General features: G+C 39.4%; 1 protein-coding gene across 6 annotated transcripts in view; it reads left to right on the top strand.

Annotated features, from left to right (window-relative positions):
• The window catches only part of CORIN (corin, serine peptidase), a 138,607-nt gene extending 117,238 nt beyond the window's left edge, over positions 1 to 21,369 (top strand). For 3 of the 6 annotated variants that reach the window (XM_065060832.1, XM_065060830.1, XM_065060827.1), the window contains 6 exons: positions 9,351 to 9,473; positions 11,585 to 11,634; positions 13,190 to 13,364; positions 16,353 to 16,624; positions 18,290 to 18,423; positions 18,878 to 19,276. In XM_065060832.1, coding sequence (XP_064916904.1) covers positions 9,351 to 9,473; positions 11,585 to 11,634; positions 13,190 to 13,364; positions 16,353 to 16,624; positions 18,290 to 18,423; positions 18,878 to 19,060 — 937 coding nt within the window. In that variant the 3' untranslated portion in view covers positions 19,061 to 19,276. Of the gene's footprint in view, positions 1 to 9,350; positions 9,474 to 11,584; positions 11,635 to 13,189; positions 13,365 to 16,352; positions 16,625 to 18,289; positions 18,424 to 18,877; positions 20,124 to 20,830 lie in introns of those variants that run through there. The other 3 variants (XM_065060831.1, XM_065060829.1, XM_065060828.1) reach the window with 2 other exon arrangements.
• The last annotated feature ends 3,015 nt before the right edge of the window (positions 21,370 to 24,384 follow it).

The following is a 24,384-nucleotide window of genomic DNA, read 5'->3' as shown; positions in this document are numbered from 1 at the left end:
TTTTACAGAATATCAGTCTGTCTATTTGGGAGGTATAAGCATTGTTTCTGAAGCAACATTAAAGGTAATTCTGTTCTGCCTGTTGCACAAAATTCAAGTGATTTTCCTGGCTGTTGGCCAATTCTAATTCCACAGATGATCTGTTTCTCTAGTTTTTCACAGCACAACCCAGGCAACATATTGTATGATACATGGTGCAACAGCACAGAAGACTGTGCAAGTTCCAAGCATAGTCTGAAAGGCTTTGCACTAGTGATGGCTATTGCTTGTTATGTAGCGTGTGTTCTTAGCAGTTCTTGTGTTTCCCTGTTCATCTCAGGACAAATAGTTTTGTTCAGGGGCATTTGACTGTGTCCCGGATTTAGACAGAGTAAAGCATGTCGCTGGCAATTAGGTTTCCTGCTAACACAGGTAGAGAACGGAGTAGGAATCACCATCTGTGTCTCATCAGGGATTAACTACATCCTAGTGTGTGCTGCAGAGCCTGTGCTGCTGATGGATGGGCACACCGTGCGGGTTCAGAACTTTATGATAGAGGACTGTAGATTAATCTTGAGGTTGAATTGTAGAAAACCATTTTCCTGTCCTCTGAAGTCCACTTTTTTTTTAGTTTTGGTTTTGTTGGAATGTTGATCATAAACCCCCAGTTTGCTCAGATCTGAAATTTGACAAAACCGGAAGCTAGTGGAGTTGTTCTGTTACTCTATGGCAATGTAGTGGAAGAGTTTGTCTGTCTTTCCTGCACTGGAATGAGATAACAAATGTAATAGTGATGAACTTCAGCAGCTTGTACCCAGCAGAGCACAGGGGAATTTTATCCAGTCTGCTTGTTCAGGTCTAGCAGTATCAGCATAAAATCACAGCTCTTTACCAAATTACTTGTTTATAAAAATCTGCAGTAAGCTCTGCTGCCTTCTGCTGCTGCTGGTCCCTTTCTTGGTGGCCGTGCCAAAACAGGGATCTCCTTTTCCTTCTTTCCTCTGCCATGGCATCTGCTGTGTGTACAGCTGTGTAAGTGAAAGGCCAATTTCTTGTTGCTGCCTGTCTTTTTGTCTCTCCTAATACTTCCTCACTCTCTTTCTGGTACAAAGTTCTTTAGTAATATTTGGCAACTGAGCAGTCAAGCTCCAATAATCTTTTGTTCTCACATGAATTATTATATTTTCTTATTATTTTCTAACTAATTCTGCAACAGAAATAGTGGAAGTTTAATGTCTTATTTGCTTCAAAGCATAACAGAAACAAAAAAAAAAATTGGATACTTCTGTCTTACCCATATTAGAAATTTGAATTTCTGAATTTAACCTAATTTATTTTCTCCAAGAATAAAGATGGCATTGAGTAAATCAAATACCATGCCAAATATTAAGTATTTGAACTCAATAATTCCATCTGGATTTCTAGACCCCCTCACCAGAATGTAAAATATGCTCAGCCTACCTTGAATCTATTGACATTGTCCGTGGCTGCAGTGTGTTCTATTAAATCTTTAGAGGATTTAGCAAAATAGTGAACTCTTCAGATTACGTTTATTTTAAGAACAGCAGCAAATAACTCTATCAAATAAAATTTACTGAAAATAACATTACAAGCTGTAGTAGATGTGGAAGAGTGTTTTAGTAATTTTGAGCAACTGCAAAACAATGTTAAAATATGTAGACTTTAATCAGTGTTTTAGAGTTGTATTAGATTAAATCTGATAGATTATAGCTCATCTTTCATGTGCATATGTAGTTTAAAATATAATTATTTGGATAAGGCTTTTTAAAAAGAAATTTCAACCTAATAATTCCTTGCAAATTGTGACAATTACAGAATCACAGAATGGTTGGGGTCGGAAGGGACCCCTGGAGATCATCTAGTCCAACCCACCTGCTGTAGCAGGTTCACCTAGAGTAGATTGCACAGGAATGTGTCCAGGTGGGTCTTGAATGTCTCCAGAGAAGGAGACTCCACAGCCTCTCCGTGCAGCCTCTTCCAGTGCTCTGTCACCCTCAAAGTAAAGAAGTTTCTTTTCATGTTTAAACAGAACCTCCTATGCTTCAGTTTGTGCCCATTAACTGCTTCAAAGAATCATTAAGTGTATGGCCACTTAACTCATAGAACACATTTTTGGCTCCATGATTGGATAGATTACTTTCTTTAAGTAAAGAGATAATTGTTATTAGTGATTTCGTATCTCCAACAACCTTGGAGCTGTCTGAATGTGCTCCTGGGCAACTGGTTGTAACTGGCCCTGCTTGACTAAGAGGACTGGGACCAGATGACCTCCAAAGGTCCCTTCCAACCTCAACCATTCTGTGATCCTGTGACTGACTAAGAGAAACAAAGACACATGAATACTGGCAACCAAAGAAACGTTCTTATTCTAATGATTGATCACAAATCCTTTTTCAAACTGTTTTATGTCACAGCCTGTACCAAGGGCAATGTAAAACCCTTTTTGTTTTTTTTCCCTGGGGTCTTCAAAAAAATTTACTCAGTTTAACATTAAAGGGGTATTAAATCTGTCAGTCCTGAAAATTCATTCTGGAATCTGCAAGTTGAAATGGCTTTTTTTTTGGCTAATGTGTTTTTACCAGCAGAACTATGGAAATATCTCTTAGTGAACAATAAATCAGTAAAGGATGAGGTTGAACAAAAATAAAAGTGAATTTTGTTCAAATTCAGTGACTAGTTTCAGCAGGGTGAAAAGAGGTTGAAAAGTCAAGTTATTTTTTTCAACTTTTTAAAACTAAACTCTTAAAATTTTATTCAAACCAGTATTTTTCTCTGAAACAGGCCCTTCATGTTTTTAAAATTAAAAGCTAATTAACTGTAAATGAAGGACTTTTAAATTTAATTTGATGTTGGATTAAGACTTCCAGCTAAGAAAATCTGTATCTGACTTGAAGTTTTAAATTCAGATGGCCCAAAATGGACTTTTTAAAGTTTACCTATAAAAGCATACTTTAAGAATCCTATAACTTACAGAGACTTAAATGACAAAAAAAAAGCAAGCATATAAACGTTTCTTAGCATAATTATATGTTAACTGATTCTCGATAGGGTTGAGTAGTCTGCCAGTTAGGACTTCAGACTGTAGGCATTTTGAAACCTAGAAATACCACAGTGATTACCTGCTATCCACCAAAAAATTTAAGCGCTGTTTAATAATACATATTTTAGCTTTCTGTCAATGCTGTGAAGCTTTTTAATTTCCATTTTCTATGTCTCCATATGTTTTCACATTAAAATTGCAGATTTCTCTGATTTCAATGCTGTTAAAATCAAGGGTTTGATCTTTTACTCTATATTCTATGGCTTTATAGAATTCTGCTCAAGACCAAGAGATAGCAAGTAAGTAAGTACAGACAGGAAACAGACACTGTTGCAGCTCTGAAATAAGCCTAATTCATTTTATATTAGTCCCTCTACACACGATATTCATTGCCTTCTGGCATAACACAAGGCTTCCTTTTTCAAGGCTGTTGTCACATGAGGCTTGAAACAATAGAAGCTGAACAGAGGGATGTTACTCTTACTTTAAAGGGAGAGGAATCCAGTTTATGGATTATACTTTGTTCTAAACTTGCAATTTAATACATTTGAGAGAGTTTTCCTCAATGGAATAGGGAGAATGTTGTACTAAAACTATTGCTGTACAGGAGTATCCCAAATTATGTTACTTTTAATGATGAATATTAACTTCATAATTTAAAATTAGCCCCTGCTTTCTATTTATTTATTTATTTATTTATTTATTTATTTATTTATTTAGTACTGGTTCAGTATGCAAGTCATAATGTTTCTTGTAGCTCACTATAAACCATACTACAGACTTGGACTGTTGTGCACAGTGATCAGCAGGTAGCAGGCTAGAATGCTTGCAAAACTATTTCTTTAATATTTCTATTGTACAACTTATATAATGAAATTACCCTAAACGTTACTTTTCCACATTGCAAGAACATTTACAAGGTAGAAAGCAGACTGGGTTATATTTTTCTTTATTAATTCTAAAAATCCCTCTCTTAAACACATATAAGGGAATTCATAGCTTGAAATTAAATGTATTAAAGGAATATTCTTATTTTTAAACTGAAATTTGAAAAACTAAAATCTTAGTTAGATTTTCCTACTTGGGTAGATGTATGTGCTATTGCAGATTAAAATGTCTTCCTTTCTGATTTTATGAGTGACTGATTTTGTAGAATCATTGAATAACTTTTTTTCTTAAGTTATCTTAAAGGAAACTTCTTGAAGAAGTTAGATACGTTAGAATTATAAGTGCCCTTTCATGTTCATTAGATCTAGCAGACATCTTTCTGTAAAGCAGCAAGACTGACTCGACTGAGGCACCAGCTGAACAGTGACCTGAAGGTGAATTGGAATTTGAGAGATTGGAGATGTAGTTCAAGCTTACAAGAGCTAATGTAGAACAACCTAAGTATCTGCAGAAAGAATCAGAAAAGACAGGGATATTAAACAAAAAAAAAGCAAAGGAAAACAACGCCAAACAAAACCACAAAGAAATGGCAGCAAAACATCTTATGTTTTCAAGATGGCAAAGACCTAAGAATTAGGGCTGGAGTAAGAAAATAATAAGTTATACACTGCTCTTCCAAGTAGCTAGTTTTGCTGAAATTCATCCAGGAGCATTTAAGATTTATGGCTTTGGCAGATCTCCATTATGGGCACCAATAATGGTATCCAGTAGTTTTGAGAAGTTGGGGAGAATGGGTACATAAGGCTGAAAAATGTTAGGTATGCCATCTTTCACTAAAAAGAGAAGAGGAAGATGCAGAAATTTACAAACTAGTTGCCTGGCTTCCATTATCAACAAATAATTACAGAAGTATACAGTCGTAATGACAGAATATGTTTATCAATAACAATTCAGAGTTCAGAATAAGTCAGGAGGAATGACCAGAGACCTGGAGAGCATGGTCTGTGCAGAAAGGTTGAAAACTTTGGGTGGTCAGTCAGGGGCAGGGAGGTATAGGAGCCTTCAAATGTGTAAAAGGCTGCTGCAAAGAAGCAAGGAATAAACTGCTCTTTGTTTCCAATGGAAATAAGACAGAAGTAATGAACTTATATGACAGGTAAGAAGATTTAGAACAAACATTAGAAAAAAAATATTTACTGGAAATCCTGGAACATATTGCCTGGAAATGCTGTGGGTTCTCCATCATTACAAACAGTGCAAACCAAAACCAGTCAGAAAGAGTTTAAATAAAGTTGATCTTATTTTGGATTAGGGGAGTGGATCAGATGGCCTCATCAGATTCCTTTTGACTGATAGTTAACTGTTTGAATTAACTGTTCATTAAAGACTTTTGGAAAGATTTTTTTTCATAGGTACTAACCCCATTTTATTCTTCAACATTGCATAGGACCTAATGAAAATAAAAGTGAAAGACATACTTGTCTTTTACCACTAAGCTTGGTATTTCTATCACTTTAAATGTAGTCGGGAAAAAAATAAAAGACTGGTGTTTGTTGTGCATCTGTTGTACATTTACTCCACAATGGCACTTTTGATATGGCCTTGGAGAAGTCCATAGACTAAGATTATAGACACCCTAAAGTGTATTCATTGAGTATTATATTTGAGTGGTGTGAGCTCAGAAGCTTTAGCATAGTTCTTTTGGATATAAAGATTTACTGTAGATATTTAATATGAGACACATGAGACTGTTAAATTTTTGTGGTCTATTCAGCAATAGATTCTTAGAACCCCTGGGGTTTTACAGTAAGATTTCAGTACTCAAATGGTTCCATCTAAATAGCACCATGAGATATTATAAAGTCATGTGGATTCAGGTAGGATTCATAGGTTATTTCAAAAGCCTGATGGAAAATCTGGTCCAAAGATTGCCACTCAAACAGCATGCATTATTGTTACCATGGTATGGATGTCTTATGTTTGCAGATATCACTAACAAACTTACTTAAGTGATGTAGATATTTCAGTGACTGTATGGTGATGTTAAAGGATGCTATTATGTGTGAAAAATCTGTTCTAGGAACTGGTAGCCTTTTTAAGATTAAGCTCTTCAGTACAGGTACTGGTTGCTACAGTGTATTTGTACTGTGCAGCAATCATAAAATCCTCATTGCAACAGACATCTGGAGAACATCTAGCCCATCTCCCACTTGAAGCAGGACTATCGCACCACTGCTCTGCTTAGCCAAGTTTTTAAAATCTTGATGGATTGAGATTCCAGAGTCTCTCTGTTCCAGGGCTTCACCACCTTCCTCGTAAAAAAGCATTTCCTTTCATCTGCAGTCAGTCTCCAAAACTGCAACTCTAGGACATTTCCCCTTGTTTTACCATGCAGTACTACTGAGAAAAGTTCAATTCCATTACCTTTGAACTCCTCTTCAAATAGTTGCACGTTGCTATTGGATTTTTCCTTAGCTTCCTGTTCACGAGAGTAAACAAGCCCAGTTCCCTCAGCCTCTCCGTGTGCGTTTGTGTCATAGGCCCCAGGAAAATTTGAAAGCCATCTGCATGACCCTCTCCCGTTTCTGAGTATCCCCTTAAATTGAGGGGCCTCAAAGCTGCACATTGTGTTCCAGGTATATATGGTTTCAGTCAACAAGTACAATTTTGCTTATTGTTTCAATACAGGTAATAATTAAAAGCATTAGTCTAAAATCAACACTGACTTTCTGAACAAAGCTGTTCTGTTATATGCACCAAATATGAATCCAAACCAAAACACAAACAGAAAAAAAAAACCCACAAACCAACCAAAAATACCCCAACAACAACAGCAAAACCCAAACCAAACAAACCACAAATACCAAAGAAGAAAACTTAAGAGGAGTGAAAAAGTATTCTGAAAGTGTTTAATAAAAAAGTTCTTTATTTGTCTTGCCTGAAATCTTGAAAAGATATTACATATGGCCCCACTTAATCTACATCAGCTTCAGCTGGCAACTAAAATAAAAAATTTGCATGAGAGCTAATTTCAAATTCAAAGAGGTAGATTGATGTCTTAAAGTAATTAGCAGCTATAGCCTTGTTGTTGGAGTCTATAAGAAACTCAGTTAAGCAAAACATTCATATGAAGAAATTACACACCATGAGTTGACACTGCTCTGTCCTTTGAAAGATCCTTCTTCCTTTTTCTTTAGAGTGTGTCCACAGAAAAATTGTTTGCTATAGCTCCAAGAAGGGCTGCCGGTTGTGTTTGTGGAGCACAGGATGGGTCTGGCTAAAATGAGTCCCCATTGCTCTACCCCTCTCCTTTCCTCTGAGTGCTTTACAGTCCATGGTGTCTTGCGCAGTCCTGGAACATCAGCCCCTCCCTGCACACTGGAAGTCTCAGACTCAAAAGCTCCCACCAGCTCAAGTCCTTATCCCTCCTCTAACATTTTTAGCCTGTAGTCTCTCATTCTCTGGCAATTCCCAGTATGCTCTGCTATCTACACAAATGCTAACCATTGTCTCCAGCTTTCTTCAGCTAGCAATGAGGCTCTTAAGTTCCCTTTATTCTGGCTAATTCTAATTAAAATAGATTAAAAGACATGAGTGGTGGCCCTTGCCTATCTGAAAGAAAACCTTGTATAAACATCATCAAGGGCGAAAACACTACAAATGTTTATAGAAGGCATTCTAAATACATAAATTAGGGCATACCGGTTTCATGTGTGTTATATCAAACTGTGACCACCAAGGAAAAAAGGCATAGACATAATTTTACTAAGCATAATATAAAATTTCATAAATGCTTATGTGCTTGTAGGTTATTGCCCTGGTTTAGAAGTATATATCTGCCTAATGATGATTATAGCATCACAAGCAGTAATTCAGAACTGCAGGTTTCAGCAAAATAATCTGGTATTTGGGATAACATAGATTTGGAACCATTGGGTGGCTTGATATTTGCACCTTTCTGCACATTTTTGAGTTACGTATTTTATAGATCAGACAGTGTTTACAACTACATAAAATATCACTGTACACAGTTAGAAAGTGGTGAACATAATTGTTCACAAAATATCATAAAGCAGAATGTCATCTTAACAAAAAAAAGTTTGCGTATGTTTGGTGGGAAAAAGAGTGGGAAGCAAGCAAATAATGGAAAAAAAGAGAGGAGAGTTTGATGTGCTTGCTAAAAGCAGGCTTTGAGGAAGAAAGCTCTGTATTTCAGTGAACAGTGTTCTCTAAATGAGGAAAAAATACAGCCTTTAAGAATGCTTGTTATTATCTGCCTGTACGTTCTGGGTAGTAGATCATGGAATGATATTTGCTTAATATGCCCAGAGAAGGTTCTGAAAAATAAGTCATGTAACAGGCAGAGCCCAGGGCTGTGGCCTCAGAGCATAGTTAACTCTGCCAGACCTGTTGAAAACATTTCCATTAGGTTGCACTGACAACTTTACCATAAACCAGAATTCTTTGATCTTCGTTAATTTATGCAATCAAGTGGACAAAGAATGCTGCACTTTGGTAAATATTTTAAAAGACATATAGTTAATACTCAAAATTGGGCTTAAAGGCAAACTAATAACCTGACTGATATTACTAGGTACTGCCATGAGAGACTGGGTTCAGAGGCAAGTTTTAGGACACATCACATTTTTTCTGAACTTTCCTCATTCTCATTGGCCTGCGACCAATGTCAAGAGAGCAGTCCTTGAAAATCCTTCTCATTGACAGGGATTGATGGCCAGTCATGGATGGTTCTGTGCTGGAAAAGTGTATGGCTTGTAAAGCCATTTAAAAAATACACTCTTTTCCTTTAGCAATTTCTTCAGTGGCTTAAGTCTATCAGGCAATAACTAAACTAAGGAATTTGGTATATGAAAATATCTCCTGGTGGAACATTCTTTCTTACTTTTGTATTCTTGTTAATTTGCTGCAGGAGAGGTTTGACATTGTCACCTGTGACTTGTTCTGTTTTGCAAAGCAGACAGCTTGGACTTAGAGATACTGTCAAGTATTATTAGCAAGAATCAGGCTGGTCTTTACTGTTAAATTTTAATGGTTTTCCAAAGATAGGGATGTAAGAAATATTTTTACTTTTATGTCTTCTACATATGAAGATCTATTTTTTGTATCTTTGGAGGCAAGAGACTGTGGAAACACTATGTCAATGTATGCACTACAGTAAATGCCACCAGAAGGCTCTTGCTGTTCCCAATTCCAGTTCTGTTTTTTGTCAGAAAACATGCATGAGTGATAGTAATAAGTTAGCTGGTCATGCTTCCTGGGGTGATTGCATTCCACTATGATTCTGCCACACATGGTTTTGACAAAACATTCAGCTGTGTATCTTTGGAGTAAACAGGAGGCATTAGGGCCTCTTCACTGTCATAACTGTAACATAGAAACAAATGTCTTTCATTTGTTTCAGAGGACCATCCAAAACAGATATTGTAATAGACAATGAGGAAATGCAGCATCAAAAATGGCTGAATCTGCACTCAGACTGGAAGAATAAAAATGCCTCCACTTTACATGCGCTTCTAGTGAGTGGGTAAGTAACAGGTAAATGGGATTTATTTTACCACTTACCAATAGAGGATGACAAACTCCCTTTGGTAAGCTCTTTTTCTTCCAAGATATCTGTGTATAAATCCCCATTGATTTAAATTCTTTTTTTTTGTTTCTTCATCTAGAAGAGCCATTACAGGATGATGCCTGATACTAAAAAAAATGTCTTTTTAACTCTTTTCCTTTCTTACTGTCTCTTTCTAAATGCTTTTCTCCAGAGTAATACAAGAATAAACACCTTGGGTTGTGACCAGATGGAAAGACAGGTCCACAATCATATTCTGTTCAGTCAGTGAAGTGCAAAGCAGAAATTTCAAAGTACTTTGCTGTGTTTCAAAGTGGTCTGTTAGGAAATGTGTGTGAAGGGATGGATTTGGAGCCTGTGAGTTATAAGATCTAGCAGCAAAAGACCTAGTTTCACCTGAAGTGCAAGTTAAAGGAGAGAAAATATCAGTAATGAGCATTATTGATAAAGCTATTACAGAGATGAAAGTAATATGTAGGAACAGATGTTCCAGTCTCGCCCAGTCCAGAAGATGGGTAACAAGAAATGAGGAACTTAAGGCCTTGCATGAAGAGTGAGGCTGGTTGTGTTTTGGCTGCATCAGGCATCCTGTGCAGATGGCTCTCACTGCCTGTGCGCGTGCTGCAGATCAGGTGCACCCCACATTGACCTCCCAGTCACCCCACCGGAGGACCTGCAGGCCTGCTGCACTTCCCACACTGGCTTGCTTTCTAGTGTAAACCAAATTGCACAGGGGGACAATGTGCATTTAGTCTCTTCCCAACATGAGGCCAAGGCAAGCCCAGGAGCTGGGAACTGCTCCCAAGCCCTGCACTCTAGGTGTATTCATCTGATCAACTTTACCACGTAGAACATCTGTGTTGTGGAGTATAATGTATATTTAAAGGAGTTGTGAGGCTCTTGGACTACTGGGAACTCAGGCAAGAACTAGCAAATGCATCACGAGTCTCATAAAGTTTGGATAAGAGGGAATGGCACAGCGCAGACTACGCACACATGAAAGCTTAAAGTTTTTTCCTTTAGAGCTGGCTGTTTGATAAATCAAAGAAACAAGTGTGAAACATGAATGTGTCTGGTCTCAGTTATGTTGTGTATGTATTTTTTATGGACCACAAATGTGCCTCAAAATTGTACACAGAATTTTCTTTCCTGAAACTGGTCACCTGTCTCGAGAAACAGAGCTTCATGGTCTGTGTTTCCAGGATCAGAACATAGGCTGATTTGCATAGTACATGACTGGGCCAAATGCAATGTAAGGAACAGAGGTCTGGTCAAATCACAGATCCAGTGCTTGTTGGCACTCTGTTATTGTACCCACATTAGTATCTAGGGCTTAAAATCACATGTAGCCTCTTTTTAGGTGGTTGCAGTTTTAAAGATACTGCCTATGTACTGACATTACAGCCTTCAAAGACTTACCTGGGGAAGATTAGTCTGTGTATCCAGTCTAATATAGCTCTGCATCTGCCTCAGAAAAGCTCGTATATGGTAGGAATAAAAAAGCAGCGGAAGTAAAAAGGCAGCCAGCTAGATGAGCAATGGTGCTCTCTGTTTTGACAAGGATCTTTCTATGACAAAGAATCACTTTTCTCTCACCTGAAAATTTTCAACTGAAATGATCATTTTTTGTTGTTTTAATACTTTCTTTTGCAAGCTTCCTGGATATTTTCAAATCACCCAGACTTTTAGGGCATGAAATATCATCTGTTATCAAAGGTATTTCAAAGAAGACTCTATCCTTCAGCTATAAGGAAGGGAGAACGGCGACCTCTGTGCTTTCAGGTGCCATAAATTAAGACTTCAGAGCTGGATCGGTGCCCAGAGAGCGAGGTAGTCTGCAAAATATGCAGCACCCGCTCGTGAAATGCATTGTAAAGCTGAACTAATATTTTGAATTATCTCCAGGCAGATGCTGCATGATCTGCCATAAGAAGCTCCTTGTGTTTCTTTGTACAGTTTGGGGGATTTTTTTAACAGCTGGTTCACAACAATGAGTACAATACCTGTGCTGATTTGCAAATTACATCAATTAATTGAGATTTCCACCATGTTCTTGTTTCAATATTTAGACAGCTGTGTCGAAGCAGAAGCAAAGTGGCTCTCTTTTGCACTAAAGAAGGTAAGAAAGAAATGTATATAAAACAAAAATGTTTTTCAAGATGTGTTAAATTACTTTAACAATTGGAGATGTTTAGGGCAGATTTTTTCTGAAATTTGAATAGACTTCTGTGATATCCAGTTTTGCATTGTGGGTTCTCCCCCCCCTTGTTTTTTTCATCAGCTTTTCTTACTTTTTGCCTACGAGGCTGTTTATTGTAGTAGTTCAGTCCTGCTCCCACAAAATGAATTCTGCCAGCAGTCAGGTTTCAAAAATTGATTTGGTAAAACTCCCTGCTGAAAATGTCCTTTACCACCAGAGTGATTAGCAGGCCATCTGCCTGCCAGCTGAAGCTGTGATCTATTTAGTTGTAAAGCTCAAGTGGACAAAAGAATTTGAAGTAGAAAGCTACAGAGCAAGTCTATAGGCAGAGCAGATCGTGCAAGTTTAAGTGGTTTGAAAAATGCAGAATGTCTTCAATGAATTAAATTCTTCTTCAGTTCTACAGGCAAGGGGAGCTTTGCTCAAGAACACTTAAATTATTAATTAGTTTGACACAGGGAATCACAAAGCATGACCTAAAACTGTGAAACAAAAATTAAAAAAAAAAAAAAAAAACAAAACCAAAATCAAAACATTTCCTACTCTTATCAGAAAGAAGAGCTCATAGGAGCCTCTCAAAGGTGTTTGCTTTTAACATACGTTGCATTAAGTACGCTTAAAACCCCTTGCCATCTGAAGTGAACTCAGTAAAAATTACAAGTTATAAGTAACCATTGTTCTAGTTTATTTCTTATCATTAAATTCCCACAGATATATGCAATGGCAGCATATCCTCCCTTGGGAGGCTAATTGCAGAAACTGGTGGTGTTCTTTTGTTCTCTAAATCAGACTGAGTATAAACACAAAGAATAAGTCTGCCATCTTACAAATCCAGGACATAAAGTGAAACAAAAGTGAAGGGCCAACTATTTCAGAAAAGTAACTGTCTGGCAGATGGGAATCTGGTATAATTTCCAGTGGAAGTGGCTTATAAAGTAGAATGGGCAGAGTACTGCAATGTCTTCAAATATTCTCCTTTAGTGATTTCCACAGGCAAAGCAAGCTTAGTGCCATGTAGCTGAGCAAACAGTGTGACGTTCACCCCACACCTGGCTTAAGAAAAGCCTTATTATTGATGAGCAGATTTTCCAGAAGCAGTTCTTATGGATATAGCCTAAACACATGGTTAGCTGACAGAAAGACAGGGACATAAACCCAGAAAACCTTCTCAGGGGCAGCCTGGTAGCTCCTTAGAGAAGAGAAGTCAGGATCCCAAACTTAGCTTGGTTTCTATTTCAGGCTGAGCCAGTGAAAGTTAACATCAGGACACCAAATCTTTTGATAGACAGAAGGATGGAAATGGCTCAATGTGTTTGATATTAGCCTGTGGTTGTTGATGACTTCATTTACTGTAGTGTTCAGTGTAATTTATGACTCTGATAACATCCTTCTTGCCCAGTTTTCTTGCTGAAGGTCTTGTACACGCTGCCTCTGTGGTAACAATTAACTCCCTTCTGCATCTGCTCCTCTCCAGACTGCGGCCGTCGCCCAGCTGCTCGCATGAACAAGAGGATCCTCGGTGGCAGGACCAGTCGCCCAGGCCGATGGCCGTGGCAGTGCTCCCTGCAGAGTGAGCCAAGTGGACACATTTGTGGCTGTGTTTTGATCGCAAAGAGATGGGTCTTGACAGTAGCACACTGCTTTGAAGGGTGAGAGGGCTCAGACAGTTTTACTGTTGGTATAAACTTGCACGTGTGAATCACCAAGTCCTTGCTCCTCTACCAAACTCACTGGGGGTAGGTGATGATCTCTGCAGAATGGCAGATCACAGAGGTCTGGTTTTATGAGACTAAAAAAGAGAGTAAATGGTATAAAAAACCATCAGCTTAGGTTTTCACATGCTTTGTTATTTGTTCCTGGCACCTCTACTGATGAAAACTTAATGAAGATGCCCCAGCTTTCGGTGGGAAACAGGAAAAGGAAGAAGACCAAAACACTAATCCTGCAGCTTTCATTGTGAGCTTTTTGATACTAACCAACATTTCTTCTTAATGAACCACAGATTTGGGAGGAAAGTTTATTACCTCATTTCATTTGGCTTGTACTGAAGATTTTTAATTGGGTTTCTAAAGATAATTGAAATGTGTGTTTTCTGCTATATTAATAGTTAGCAAATACTTTTCTGCTATGCACTTGTCATTAGTGCTTAATCCTGCTTTAAATTGGTACTTGCACATTGGAAATTATTTTAGACTACACTGAACACCTTTCTGTTCAAGTCAGCAGAAATTCTGCGGTAAGCAAGTGTCACTTGACTGATATTTCTCCATATATTTTTTTCCTGGGTCTCAATGGAACTTGTGGTGGGGCAAAGTGTGGATTTTCTGTCCAAGCCAGAAGATGTCAGGCAGATGATAGTGTGAGGGTATTGATGAAAAAGCTAGAGGAAATTACATTGGTGAGACCTCAGTTCTGACTATCGCATCATATCAAGCCCTAAGGACGTTCAAGAACTGATTCCACTCAGAGAGAAGAAAAGTCATAAACAGAAACTTAAAAGAGTAACCTAAGTAACCTTCCTTCTAAACTAACAGAGTGCTAAACCTGAATAATGCAAACAAGAATATTGTATAACTCAGATTTTGGGTCCTACAGTAGGATTTTCTCTTATTTCCCCCTCTATTTTTAAATAAAGCTAAGCAGTAGCTGGAATATTTCTTTACCTTTGAAAGAATTTCTTCTGGTGATCTAAAATAAAGGGTGGGATTTAGAGGTAGATCCTTCAGCAATATTGGATTGCTACTGAATTTCATGGGTAAGAGATTTCTCTCCTTAGATAAGATAAACAAGAATAGACAAAGATAAACAAAGAAGCTGTCAAATTTGTAACGTGAAAATTCTCAAATTTTTTGTGAAATGCAGAAAGACTGCCACTACATTTTGGAGCTGTTAATTTACCCCTCCTTTAGGGATACACAATATCTGTGTGAGCTCAGAATGTTAAGTGCAAACAGACTCTCTCACATTTGTGTTCTAAATGTCTTAATGTACTAAGATATTATGCTTTAATAATTCATTGAGGAGTTACAATAATATTTTTTTTCTTCCGCTTCTCCAAATAGATTTGAGGGTGTGTTCCCAGTGGCCTGAAATCTTTACATTTTTTATTTCTATAGCTTGATAAAGCAACAGCAAGATCATTCCTCATGCCATGAAGCTTTCTTGATATAAAGTATTTAAAAATTTACCAATCTGACTAGATAAGTCAACAATTAAAACAGATTTTTAAAGTGCTCTATTGCTTTAGACAAAATGCTCCATTTTGTGAAGTATTTTATGAAGTTCATGTGAAGTTTGGGATATAAAACATGAGGAGCATGTAAAAATAATGCAGCAGAAAGTATTAATGCAAATAGTCATGAATACTTGTCGAGGGCATAAATAAGAAGAGCTATGTTAAACATTGCGTCCTTTGCTAATTTTATTAGTACAGTCCCCAGAGTTTTGTCAAGATTATTCTGAAATTCATTGCACCAAAGCATCCAAGACATTGACATTCTTTTCTTGACTGTAGGACAACACATTCTGGCTGTGACTGCTCATTGCTCTGAGCAATGCTTTTTTACAATGTTCATAAACACAATACCATATGAGTATTCTTAGCGTGTAACCTTGTAACTCTATGGGAAAACTCACCATATTTACAGTCTTAAATATAAGAATTTTCATGCAATTCTTAAGATAAAACAACCCTTTATTTAGTAACCAACTCTTTACAAATTATAGAAATTACAATCCTGTTGAGTATTGTGAAAAAGCTGAAATTTTGCATGGTTGTTTTACATTACTTTGATTAAGCTTCGATCTTGTCAAAGATGCTTAGTTACATGGAACTCTCATCAGTTGTGAATAGTGCTGACTTTTTTGTGGGTTTTTAGGATCACAGACTTAATTAGGAAGCTGTGACTTATTCTGTGAGCAGTTATGGTCAAGCCATTACACCATCAAAGCCTTTCAGGAATTCTATGTTTTTCTTATGCGTCACAACAGACAGTAGTTCAGTCTTCCTACTTGGATCATATGTATCAATTTTGTGGTCTTGTATATTTACTGAGTCTTAAACAATTGTAAAAGTCAAAGCAACTTTTGATGTTAGGCATAGAAAGTATGCTTGGGCATAGACTGAGTGCCCAATAAATAAGGGACTTTTCCCATGGCAGTCATAAAATATTTCACTTTCATAACAGACTTGCTTCTTGGAAACTCCTCTAGGATTTCAGCGAGACTTGCTGCTGTCAGCACCATACTGCTGAACAATATTGCCACCCCAGAGAAATTTGTACATGCCCACCAGTGAGCAAAGGAGGGTGCTCAAGCCTTGGGCAGGATCCAAGGGATGATTTTGAGAGCCTTTCGCATGTAATACAGCAAATAATAGGTGGTTACATACCTTCTGAAGGTGTGAGCTGTAATTCATTTGGTAACAGGCAGGAAGGAAATGGAAAGCATTGTCTTTTGTTGCTCAGATCTTCGCTCTAAGTAATGATGCCCAAGTATTTGCAGCATCTGTATGTGCAATGCTTTGCAAAGTGCTATGTGCAAAATGTCAGGGAGAAAAATGTCTCTGGCATTTTAGCTTAAAAGAATGGTAGTGATTGAAATTTCCGATTTTGATTTTATTTTATTTTTTTCCAAAGGAGAGAAAATGCAGCTGTTTGGAAAGTAGTGTTTGGGATTAGCAATCTTGATCAACCGTCAGGCTTCATGCAGACCCGACTAGTGAAGACCATTATCCTCCATCCACGGTACAACAGAGCGGTTGTAGACTATGATATCAGCGTTGTGGAACTAGATGAGGATATCAACGAGACAAGCTATGTAAGACCTGTCTGCTTGCCCAGCAGGGACCAGCTGGTTCGGCCAGATACCTACTGCTACATCACCGGCTGGGGACACATGGGCAACAAAAGTAAGATGAATATTTCTGGGACTCTTGGAAAAATATGTTAACCTTCTACTGAGTTAATCAAATATGTGAGCCCATTACAAAGCTTTATCCATGTATACTATTACTGGACCTTATTAAATCCTAGAGAACTGTAACTACTGAGGAAGGCATCTAGCTGCAACTAGAACCTAGCTTTTTCAAATTAGCAGCCTGAATTTATGCTCCTTAATCCTTATTTAGACAAGTAGCTTGATTTTCAAAAATGTTGAGGATCTAGAAACTCCTGTCAAGGAAGTCACCTGAAAATAGTTATAATTTTACTGGTTTAGGTTGTATTCAGAACTGTATTGAGAAAGTATCAGATCATCAGTGCAGGGTGGGCAACATTCTTAGTTCAGTGAAAGCAGAGGGCACCGAACGCACAGGTATACAGGCTGAATGAACATTTTCTTGAATCAATGCCGTGTGTCTCACTTTGGACATGTGATGGAATGTATTTCATCCAGGCACGACCATGTGTTGTTTTTGTCTCTGAACTGAACCTCAGTGTGTTTCCTTGTTCTATGGCCACTGCAACCCTTGGGTCCCATGACAAGAACAGTTGTGTTCTGTAAATCTTTGTTTAGACAGAACTATTCTGCATGCACCATATACAAATTCTCTGGACCCAAAACCTGTTAAGGCTGTAGCCATTGTGTTTCTCCCTTCACTATTATGGTAATTACTGGGGATGCTGTTGTTCTGTACGCTGGAGAAGGGAATTTCCTTTCAGTACTGTTTCAGGTGGGACTTCACCTCTAGTGGCCACGTCAGACATGTGGCAAAAATTAAACTGTGCATGTGAGGGACTGGCTGTTTACTAGCAGCTCTACCCATCTAAAAACATCTTTTATGTAACAGCAGGAAAACAAAACCCTACAGAATGCTTTTGCACCACTGCTAAGTGGAAAATGGTTTTATGTTTTGAATCATAAAAACCCATCATGGCTATACAACACTTCATGCCTTAGCTTGAACAACTTGCCTTAGAATTTGAGCTCAGTCAGCTGTTTAGACTAGGAAGAAGTCCTTTATTGTCTCCTGAACACACCAAAATAATTCAATAACTCTTGAATTCTCTTTCCCTGGTACACTCTCTAAGTCCAGTTTACCCAAATGTAACTCAAACTAGCTGTGACTATACCAAGTTTTACCACGACAGACACCAAGAAACAGGCAGGCCCTGCCACAGAATGAGTCAAACTTCTCCTCCGCCTCCTTCCGTTTACTGTTTACCAGCCAGTGCCGCCCCCATCTTGCAAATCCCATGCCATGTCACATACCTGTGCCCTCCCTGTGCAGCCTGTCAGTGCGAATCCACGATAAACACCAGTCCCCATGTATTGGGTCCTCCAGAATGCAGCACCTATGGTCTTGGCTCAGGAAGAGGGCAGTCACCAATCCTGTGATGCAGCAGTGAAAAAACCCCACCTGTTTCCACCTTGACTTTGTGCTAAAGGGGCATTCTTCTCTTCTTGCATTTTATATATATAATTATACATATATATCTACCTATCTTAGGTAATATTTGTAACCTATCCTACTGGAAATATTTGTTATATCGCAAAGAGCCATCATAGCTAAGTATTTGTGTGTGTGTGTCTAGTCTAATGCCTAATTCTGGTTCTGTTTGTTTTGTTTTTTCAGTGCCTTTCAAGCTTCAAGAAGGAGAGGTTCGCATCATTTCCTTAGAGCAATGCCAGTCCTACTTTGACATGAAACCCATCACCAGCAGGATGCTGTGTGCTGGCTACGAGTCCGGCACTGTGGACTCTTGCATGGTGGGTGTCTCTCTAAGGAGGAGCACACAGCCAGACTTGCTTTAGAAATCAAAGTGCTATGACATTTATTAGGTATAGTATACTACATCTACCAGAGGAATGACAAGTTATTTACATATTTTAACCCAATTGTTATTAGTATTGATGTAATCAGCTTCAGTTTATAATAATGAAATACGGCTTGAAGACTCCAAGGTTAATCTGTATTTGTTAACTCTTAGACTGATTATTTGATTTATACGAGCCTTTTGCAGGTAATTTTTTTGTACAAATATAACAAGGAATAAATACTGGTAATGCTCTGTGCTGCTACATATTTAAGCAGAGCAGCCAGTTTTTAGAACTGAGCTACTTAATTAAAGGAAAATCCCTGTAGGAACCAAGACATAGCTTTAACCATAGGGCCGCCAGCCATGTGCAGCCCGTATACTGTTTTTTTTCTTCCTTGTTGCAGGGCGACAGTGGAGGACCGCTTGTGTGTGAGCAACCTGCAGGGCGCTGGACTTTGTTTGGTTTAACATCTTGGGGCTCTGTCTGCTTTTCCAAGGTTTTGGGACCTGGAGTTTACAGTAATGTGTCACATTTTATTGAGTGGATTGAAAGACAAATATACATCCACACCTTTCTGCTCAACTAACTCCAGATGGTACGAATTGTGCTGACAGACAAAAGAAAAAAGGAATCAGCACTTCAGCACTGAAGATTTTGCAGCTCAGAAACTCTTTGAAAAGGCATTTCAAGCTCTACATGTTTTTGTTGTGGAGCTATGGAATATGCAGCCTCTGCTGGTGAATATACTTTGGGGTAGAATTAATTAATAATCCTTTGGACTTTTATTTTAACTGTGTTATGGTGCTAGTCCAAACACAGCAAAAGGCTTAAAAGAATCAGCCACTTTCTGCCTTTTCAAACTAAGCAGTAGCACAGACTAGAAAAATTTTGTTAGATAAACCTATTTTAATACCGTTTGATTAGTAGCATATGCTTTTTCCCTCTTCTGTTGTCATGAGGAATGAACTCGGTGCATTCAGATGGCACTGGCAAGATGTCTGTTCACAAGGACACCACCAGGCAGGGCCACACCACGTGCTGGAGGGTGCGCAAGAGATCGACTGGTTTGTATGTCCACGTGGCACATCCAAGTAAACGTGCAGGTCTCCAAAGGTGCGCAGCTGTGTGCTCCTGCTGTCCCTATGCTAACACAGCCACCCAGAGCCAGCCGGGGGAGCTCGGCACATGACGGGGGGACACGTGGGCCAACAGACCTGTAACTACCACTTGAGGCAGCTAAGGCCAAAACTTAGCTATTTAGACTCTTTGGACAGTTTCTGCTACTTAATTATCTGAACCTTCCAGTATCTTAACGTGTCTGGATGACACCCACATCCTGACACCACCAAACTGACGAGCACCTTTAGCAAACCTATGCCCCACTGGCTTTTTTCCCGATTTTTGTATGAAGTGTGCACTGAACATCTCCAGCCCTCTGAAAACATAACAGGGTTAGCAAAGCTACTGCAATGGTGTCCCCTGCCTCGAGGCAGCAACTTTGAACATCTGGTGAGATATGGAAAATGCACATTTGAAGTGCAAAAGATGCAGTGTGAATGGTATCCCAAATACTGTGAAATAGTGTTTTTGCATAGGTCTCGTCTAGTATCTTGAACTGAGTTTCATTTTGGCTATCAAGATTATACAATTGGGAGAGAGAAAAAGGCAGAAAATAATCTGAATGACAGAAGAATTGGATTCCAGCTTCTGTTCAATTGAATATTATAATAGAAATCAATTGAGCAAAGTGAAAAAGCTTCACCAGCAAAGGCTCAACTGCTTGGCAGCCAGATGGCAGAGAGCTTAGTGCAGCAGGTGAGAGGCTGAGCCTCCACGCCAAGAGCCAGAGTAGGAGGAGTCCGGAACCTGAGCACGACAGGATGAATTTCACCATGAAGCAAAGCGTTTAAAACTCGTGAGTTCACAGTGCTGTGCCTGGTCCGCTGTGAATGCTGCCTGAGGCAGAGAATTACTCTCTCTGCTGCCTCTGGCGTGCCCCCGTGACAGCATGGCAGGGCCTTGTCAACGCCATGACTGCTGCTGGTGGTAACATGCATTAGAAGAGCTACCTAATGGACATTTAAGGTACTAGTAATCATGTTACAGCTCAGCTATTGCTTTAGTGAAGGTTTACCTCTTATTTCCATATCTTCTCCTATAACATGCCTAACATTAGACATACTAGACAGCACTCTAGACAGCATTATTAAATAAATATTCGGTATTTATGTTATGGATTCTGAAACCCTACTTAAGTGACTATTGCATCACTTTCATGCTGGGTTGTTTTGGGGATTTTTTTTTGTATTAAGGATTTTGTTTTTACTATAACATATAAATGCCCTTCTTCCCCCAGCTACGATGAGAGAAAGCAGCAGTGCCCATGTTCTTCCAGTGCAAGCAGATTACAGATGAAGCAGCTTACTGACACCCTTGCCTCAAGGATATGGAGAGCGCAGCTCCCAATCCCCCACTTGAGGTCCCCTCTGGGGCCAGCACCTCTGCAGCTGTAGGGCAGCACAGTTCCAAGTCCCAGAGCCGGGTATGGAGAGTCCCCTGAGCCAGTGACCCCGAGTCTGGTGACTGTGTCTGACACAACATTCCACTTAAAGAGGAAATTTTTAATTTTATAAATGTATTTTTATACCGCTTTTTTATGTGTGCGCATGAAATAGGCAAACACACTCCACTGTATCAAGCCTTTCCCTGTGTGCTGACGTAACAGCTGTGATCACAATTACGCGGTTTCTCTCACATGTGTAACCTCACAGTAAGGTAACTATTGTTGGTTTTACTTCTACCACAGCTGTAGCTCCAAATGGAAGCAATGTCACACAGTCCAGCAGATGTGTTTCTTTCTAGTTGTACTAATAAAAATTTACATTTTCCAAGTAACTTCTCTGTTGAAAACGTGTTTTAATCTGTAGAGACAGAGACTCAACAATATGGAAGTAGGAGTTATAACTTTAGCAATAATGCCTAGAAGTAGACTTAGAAAGGTTTTTGCATATCCTTATCTAGCCTGTTCAAGCAGCCCCGACAGCCCTCTTAGCACTGGAACACTTGTGGAGGTTCTGGCACTACCACCACTGCACAACTTTTACTTTATTTTGCACGTATGCTTCCAATACAGAATATTACCAAGAATACCACTGCCAACAATTACTCTGCATTGAAAAAATGTGAAAAACTAAAGCTGAAATCAAATCTGCCTGAACACATTTTATTCTATGGGTTTCCTCAGGAATACGCTTAGTTTGAAATAACCATGTCCTTTTAACTGGTACGCAGCATTTCAACATGTGCATATACTGAAATCAAAATAATAAGCATGCAAGAAACTTAAAATAGTAAAAAATTGCCTTTTTACTGCAGTCCACAGTAAGGTATCCAGGACCACAAAAATAAACCAGGAAGAAGTAATACAAAAAAACATACAGCAATTCAGCAATGAGAATGTTCTGAACAGTCACCTTCACCTCCAGAACTCGTCCATCGTCTCTGCAGAGAGCGAGGGCTGCTCTGAGCAGCAGGAGCACTGGGGGCTCCCCCTCAGCGGGTCCTCGGCCTCGTGCCACAGCCAGCGGGGTGAGGGAGGAACCACAGCTTGGCTCAAACTGGTACAGAGCAAAGCTCGCTGTGCTGTGCAAACACTCGCTCAATAAAGGCTGTGCCTGACTGCCACCTGCAAATGTTTAGACCAGGTGCAGCTGCTGTGAAACACATAATAAAAAAGAGAATGTATTTTTTCTGTCAATCAAATATTGCACATCAATAAGTGAGTTAAAGCTGCTCCAGGTGTCACTACAAAGTTTGAGGGAGCTGAAGGTGATTTTGTTTGATTTAAACTAACAATCAAAAGTGTCAATGCTGGGCTTTCCTTCAAGACATCTGGAAGGCACCTGTGATATCTCAAAAAGCTTGTTTTCAAAGGGGAAAAGTCAGGCCATGCTGTGCCTAAGCATATTCCTAATAAAAGAAACATTTAACTGTTGAGAAGCAAAGGGAGAGCGATTCGCTTGCACCCTTCGTTTGGTATCACGTTAGCTACGGACAATTAACATTTTTAAGTTTTTATTACAAACTCAATACCCTCATCTCCCCTTCAGTAAAAACCAGCAAGTGTTCACAGCAGATAGCCCTTAGGTATGTTTGCTGTTTGACCTCACCCACCCCCCAAAGTAAAAGATCAGGTTTTACACAACAGATAATTTAATCACTTAGACTGCTTGTTGAAGTAATCTAAAAGGACACAACCTATTGTGAATAATTTTAGGCACCACGTGCCATAGGTGAAACAACACAACAAGAAAAAAAACAACAACTGAGTGTTAGTGTTATTTTCTACCACTTGAAGTGGTACAAAAGTACTTACAATCAGTGGTATCAGCACAGAGGAACTTCTACAATGACCTGAAATCTCAAGGCAACCCACAGGGCCTGGTGCTTTTGAGACCGAGATGAAATCATCCTTCATCCAATTTAGGAATCCATCCTGACAGCCTCACCACACTAAGCAGTGAGTAGTGGTGTGACCAGGCTTGGAAAAAGCCACGTAACAGCAACTGAAGAGTCCCAGAGGCACCACACAGCAGCTGCCCCAGGTCTAACAGGTGAGTGCCACTCGTGTTTCTTCATGCAGTTATTTTGATGCCACAGTTTCATTGGCAGAGGATTCTGGAAGATCTTAACTCCGAATGCTTACAGCTCTTGTATGATACATGCGTCAAGTCCTGACACTAAATGATCAGCCACCTGCCAAATCCATTGGGAGGTTCTGCTCCTGTGGCAGAGGCAACGAAAGTGCAGGTCCGAGGCCAGTGCTGTCCCTCCAACTCATTTTCACAGTGTCAGGAAGGGGAGAGAGCTGTGCCCAGCACTCCCTCAGGTTCACTGCCGCAAGTCCCAGAGCTCCCCCAGGAGAGCAATATCTACCTCAGCCACAGAACCACAACAAAATAATCAGTTCTCGGCCACAAGTGAAGAGAAGCAACAGATTTAAGGTGCAAAAGAAACATACAGGTGAGACAATAGAAACAAAACCAATAATTGACCTTGAGGGCAGGAAGGCAGTGGCCCGGCCTGCTCCTCTGGAGCTCTTTACAACAGGAGAACATCTGCTAGGAACGGTAAGGGCAGAGCTGAGACTGTCTGGGGCTGTGGAACAGAGCAGACAACTTCACTGAGCCCCAGCAAGTCTGTTCCTGTAGGATTCTGCCCTTGTACCAGCTGATGTCCCTGCACAACCTCCTGACTGTTCTGCATCTTCGTGGACACCTCGCAGTTCCCATGGCCTGTAGGGAAAGCTGAGATGTTCCACTCAGGACACCTGGAGTCCACTCCTGCCAAGGTGCCCTCCCCGCCACAGCAAGAGGGATGCTACGGACAAACCATCTGAAAATCCTAACTGAAAAACCACATGGTGGACATGATCTCTCAGGATTTGAATGCCTGCCATCACTTCAAAGGGCCCCATTAATCCTATGTTAGAACTTACTAAAAATATTTTGTCATGTGTTGAACCAATAATAAAACAAAAGGCAGAAATGGCTGTCATCGCTGGCTCCTTCCACTGTTTTTCTCCTCCAGGCTAAACAAAAAGGATATTTTTCTCCTCAGCAACACTAGGGATGGAGTCAGACCTAATTACGTTCTACCTTTTGAAAACAGAACCATTTTAAAATGTCAGTAACATGTGGTGACCTGCCTTTGAACGAACGTAGCATGCCCCCAATATCTGCCCTGCACAGCAGCAGCTGTCTCAGACCTCACAGCATTTGTTTAAATTCTTCCAAAGATCTTAAAAGATGTGGAATATGTAATGTTGATCATTGACATGGAAAGCCCACGGTTCCATTAAAAAGCAGAACCTTGGCACCAAACAAGGTGCCGAAAAATAAACACACAAAC

Source organism: Columba livia, chromosome 4, assembly GCF_036013475.1.
Source record: "Columba livia isolate bColLiv1 breed racing homer chromosome 4, bColLiv1.pat.W.v2, whole genome shotgun sequence".
Classification (NCBI taxonomy): domain Eukaryota; kingdom Metazoa; phylum Chordata; class Aves; order Columbiformes; family Columbidae; genus Columba; species Columba livia.
The sequence above is the reverse complement of the archived record's forward strand: the minus strand, read 5'-3'. Positions and strand labels throughout refer to the sequence as shown.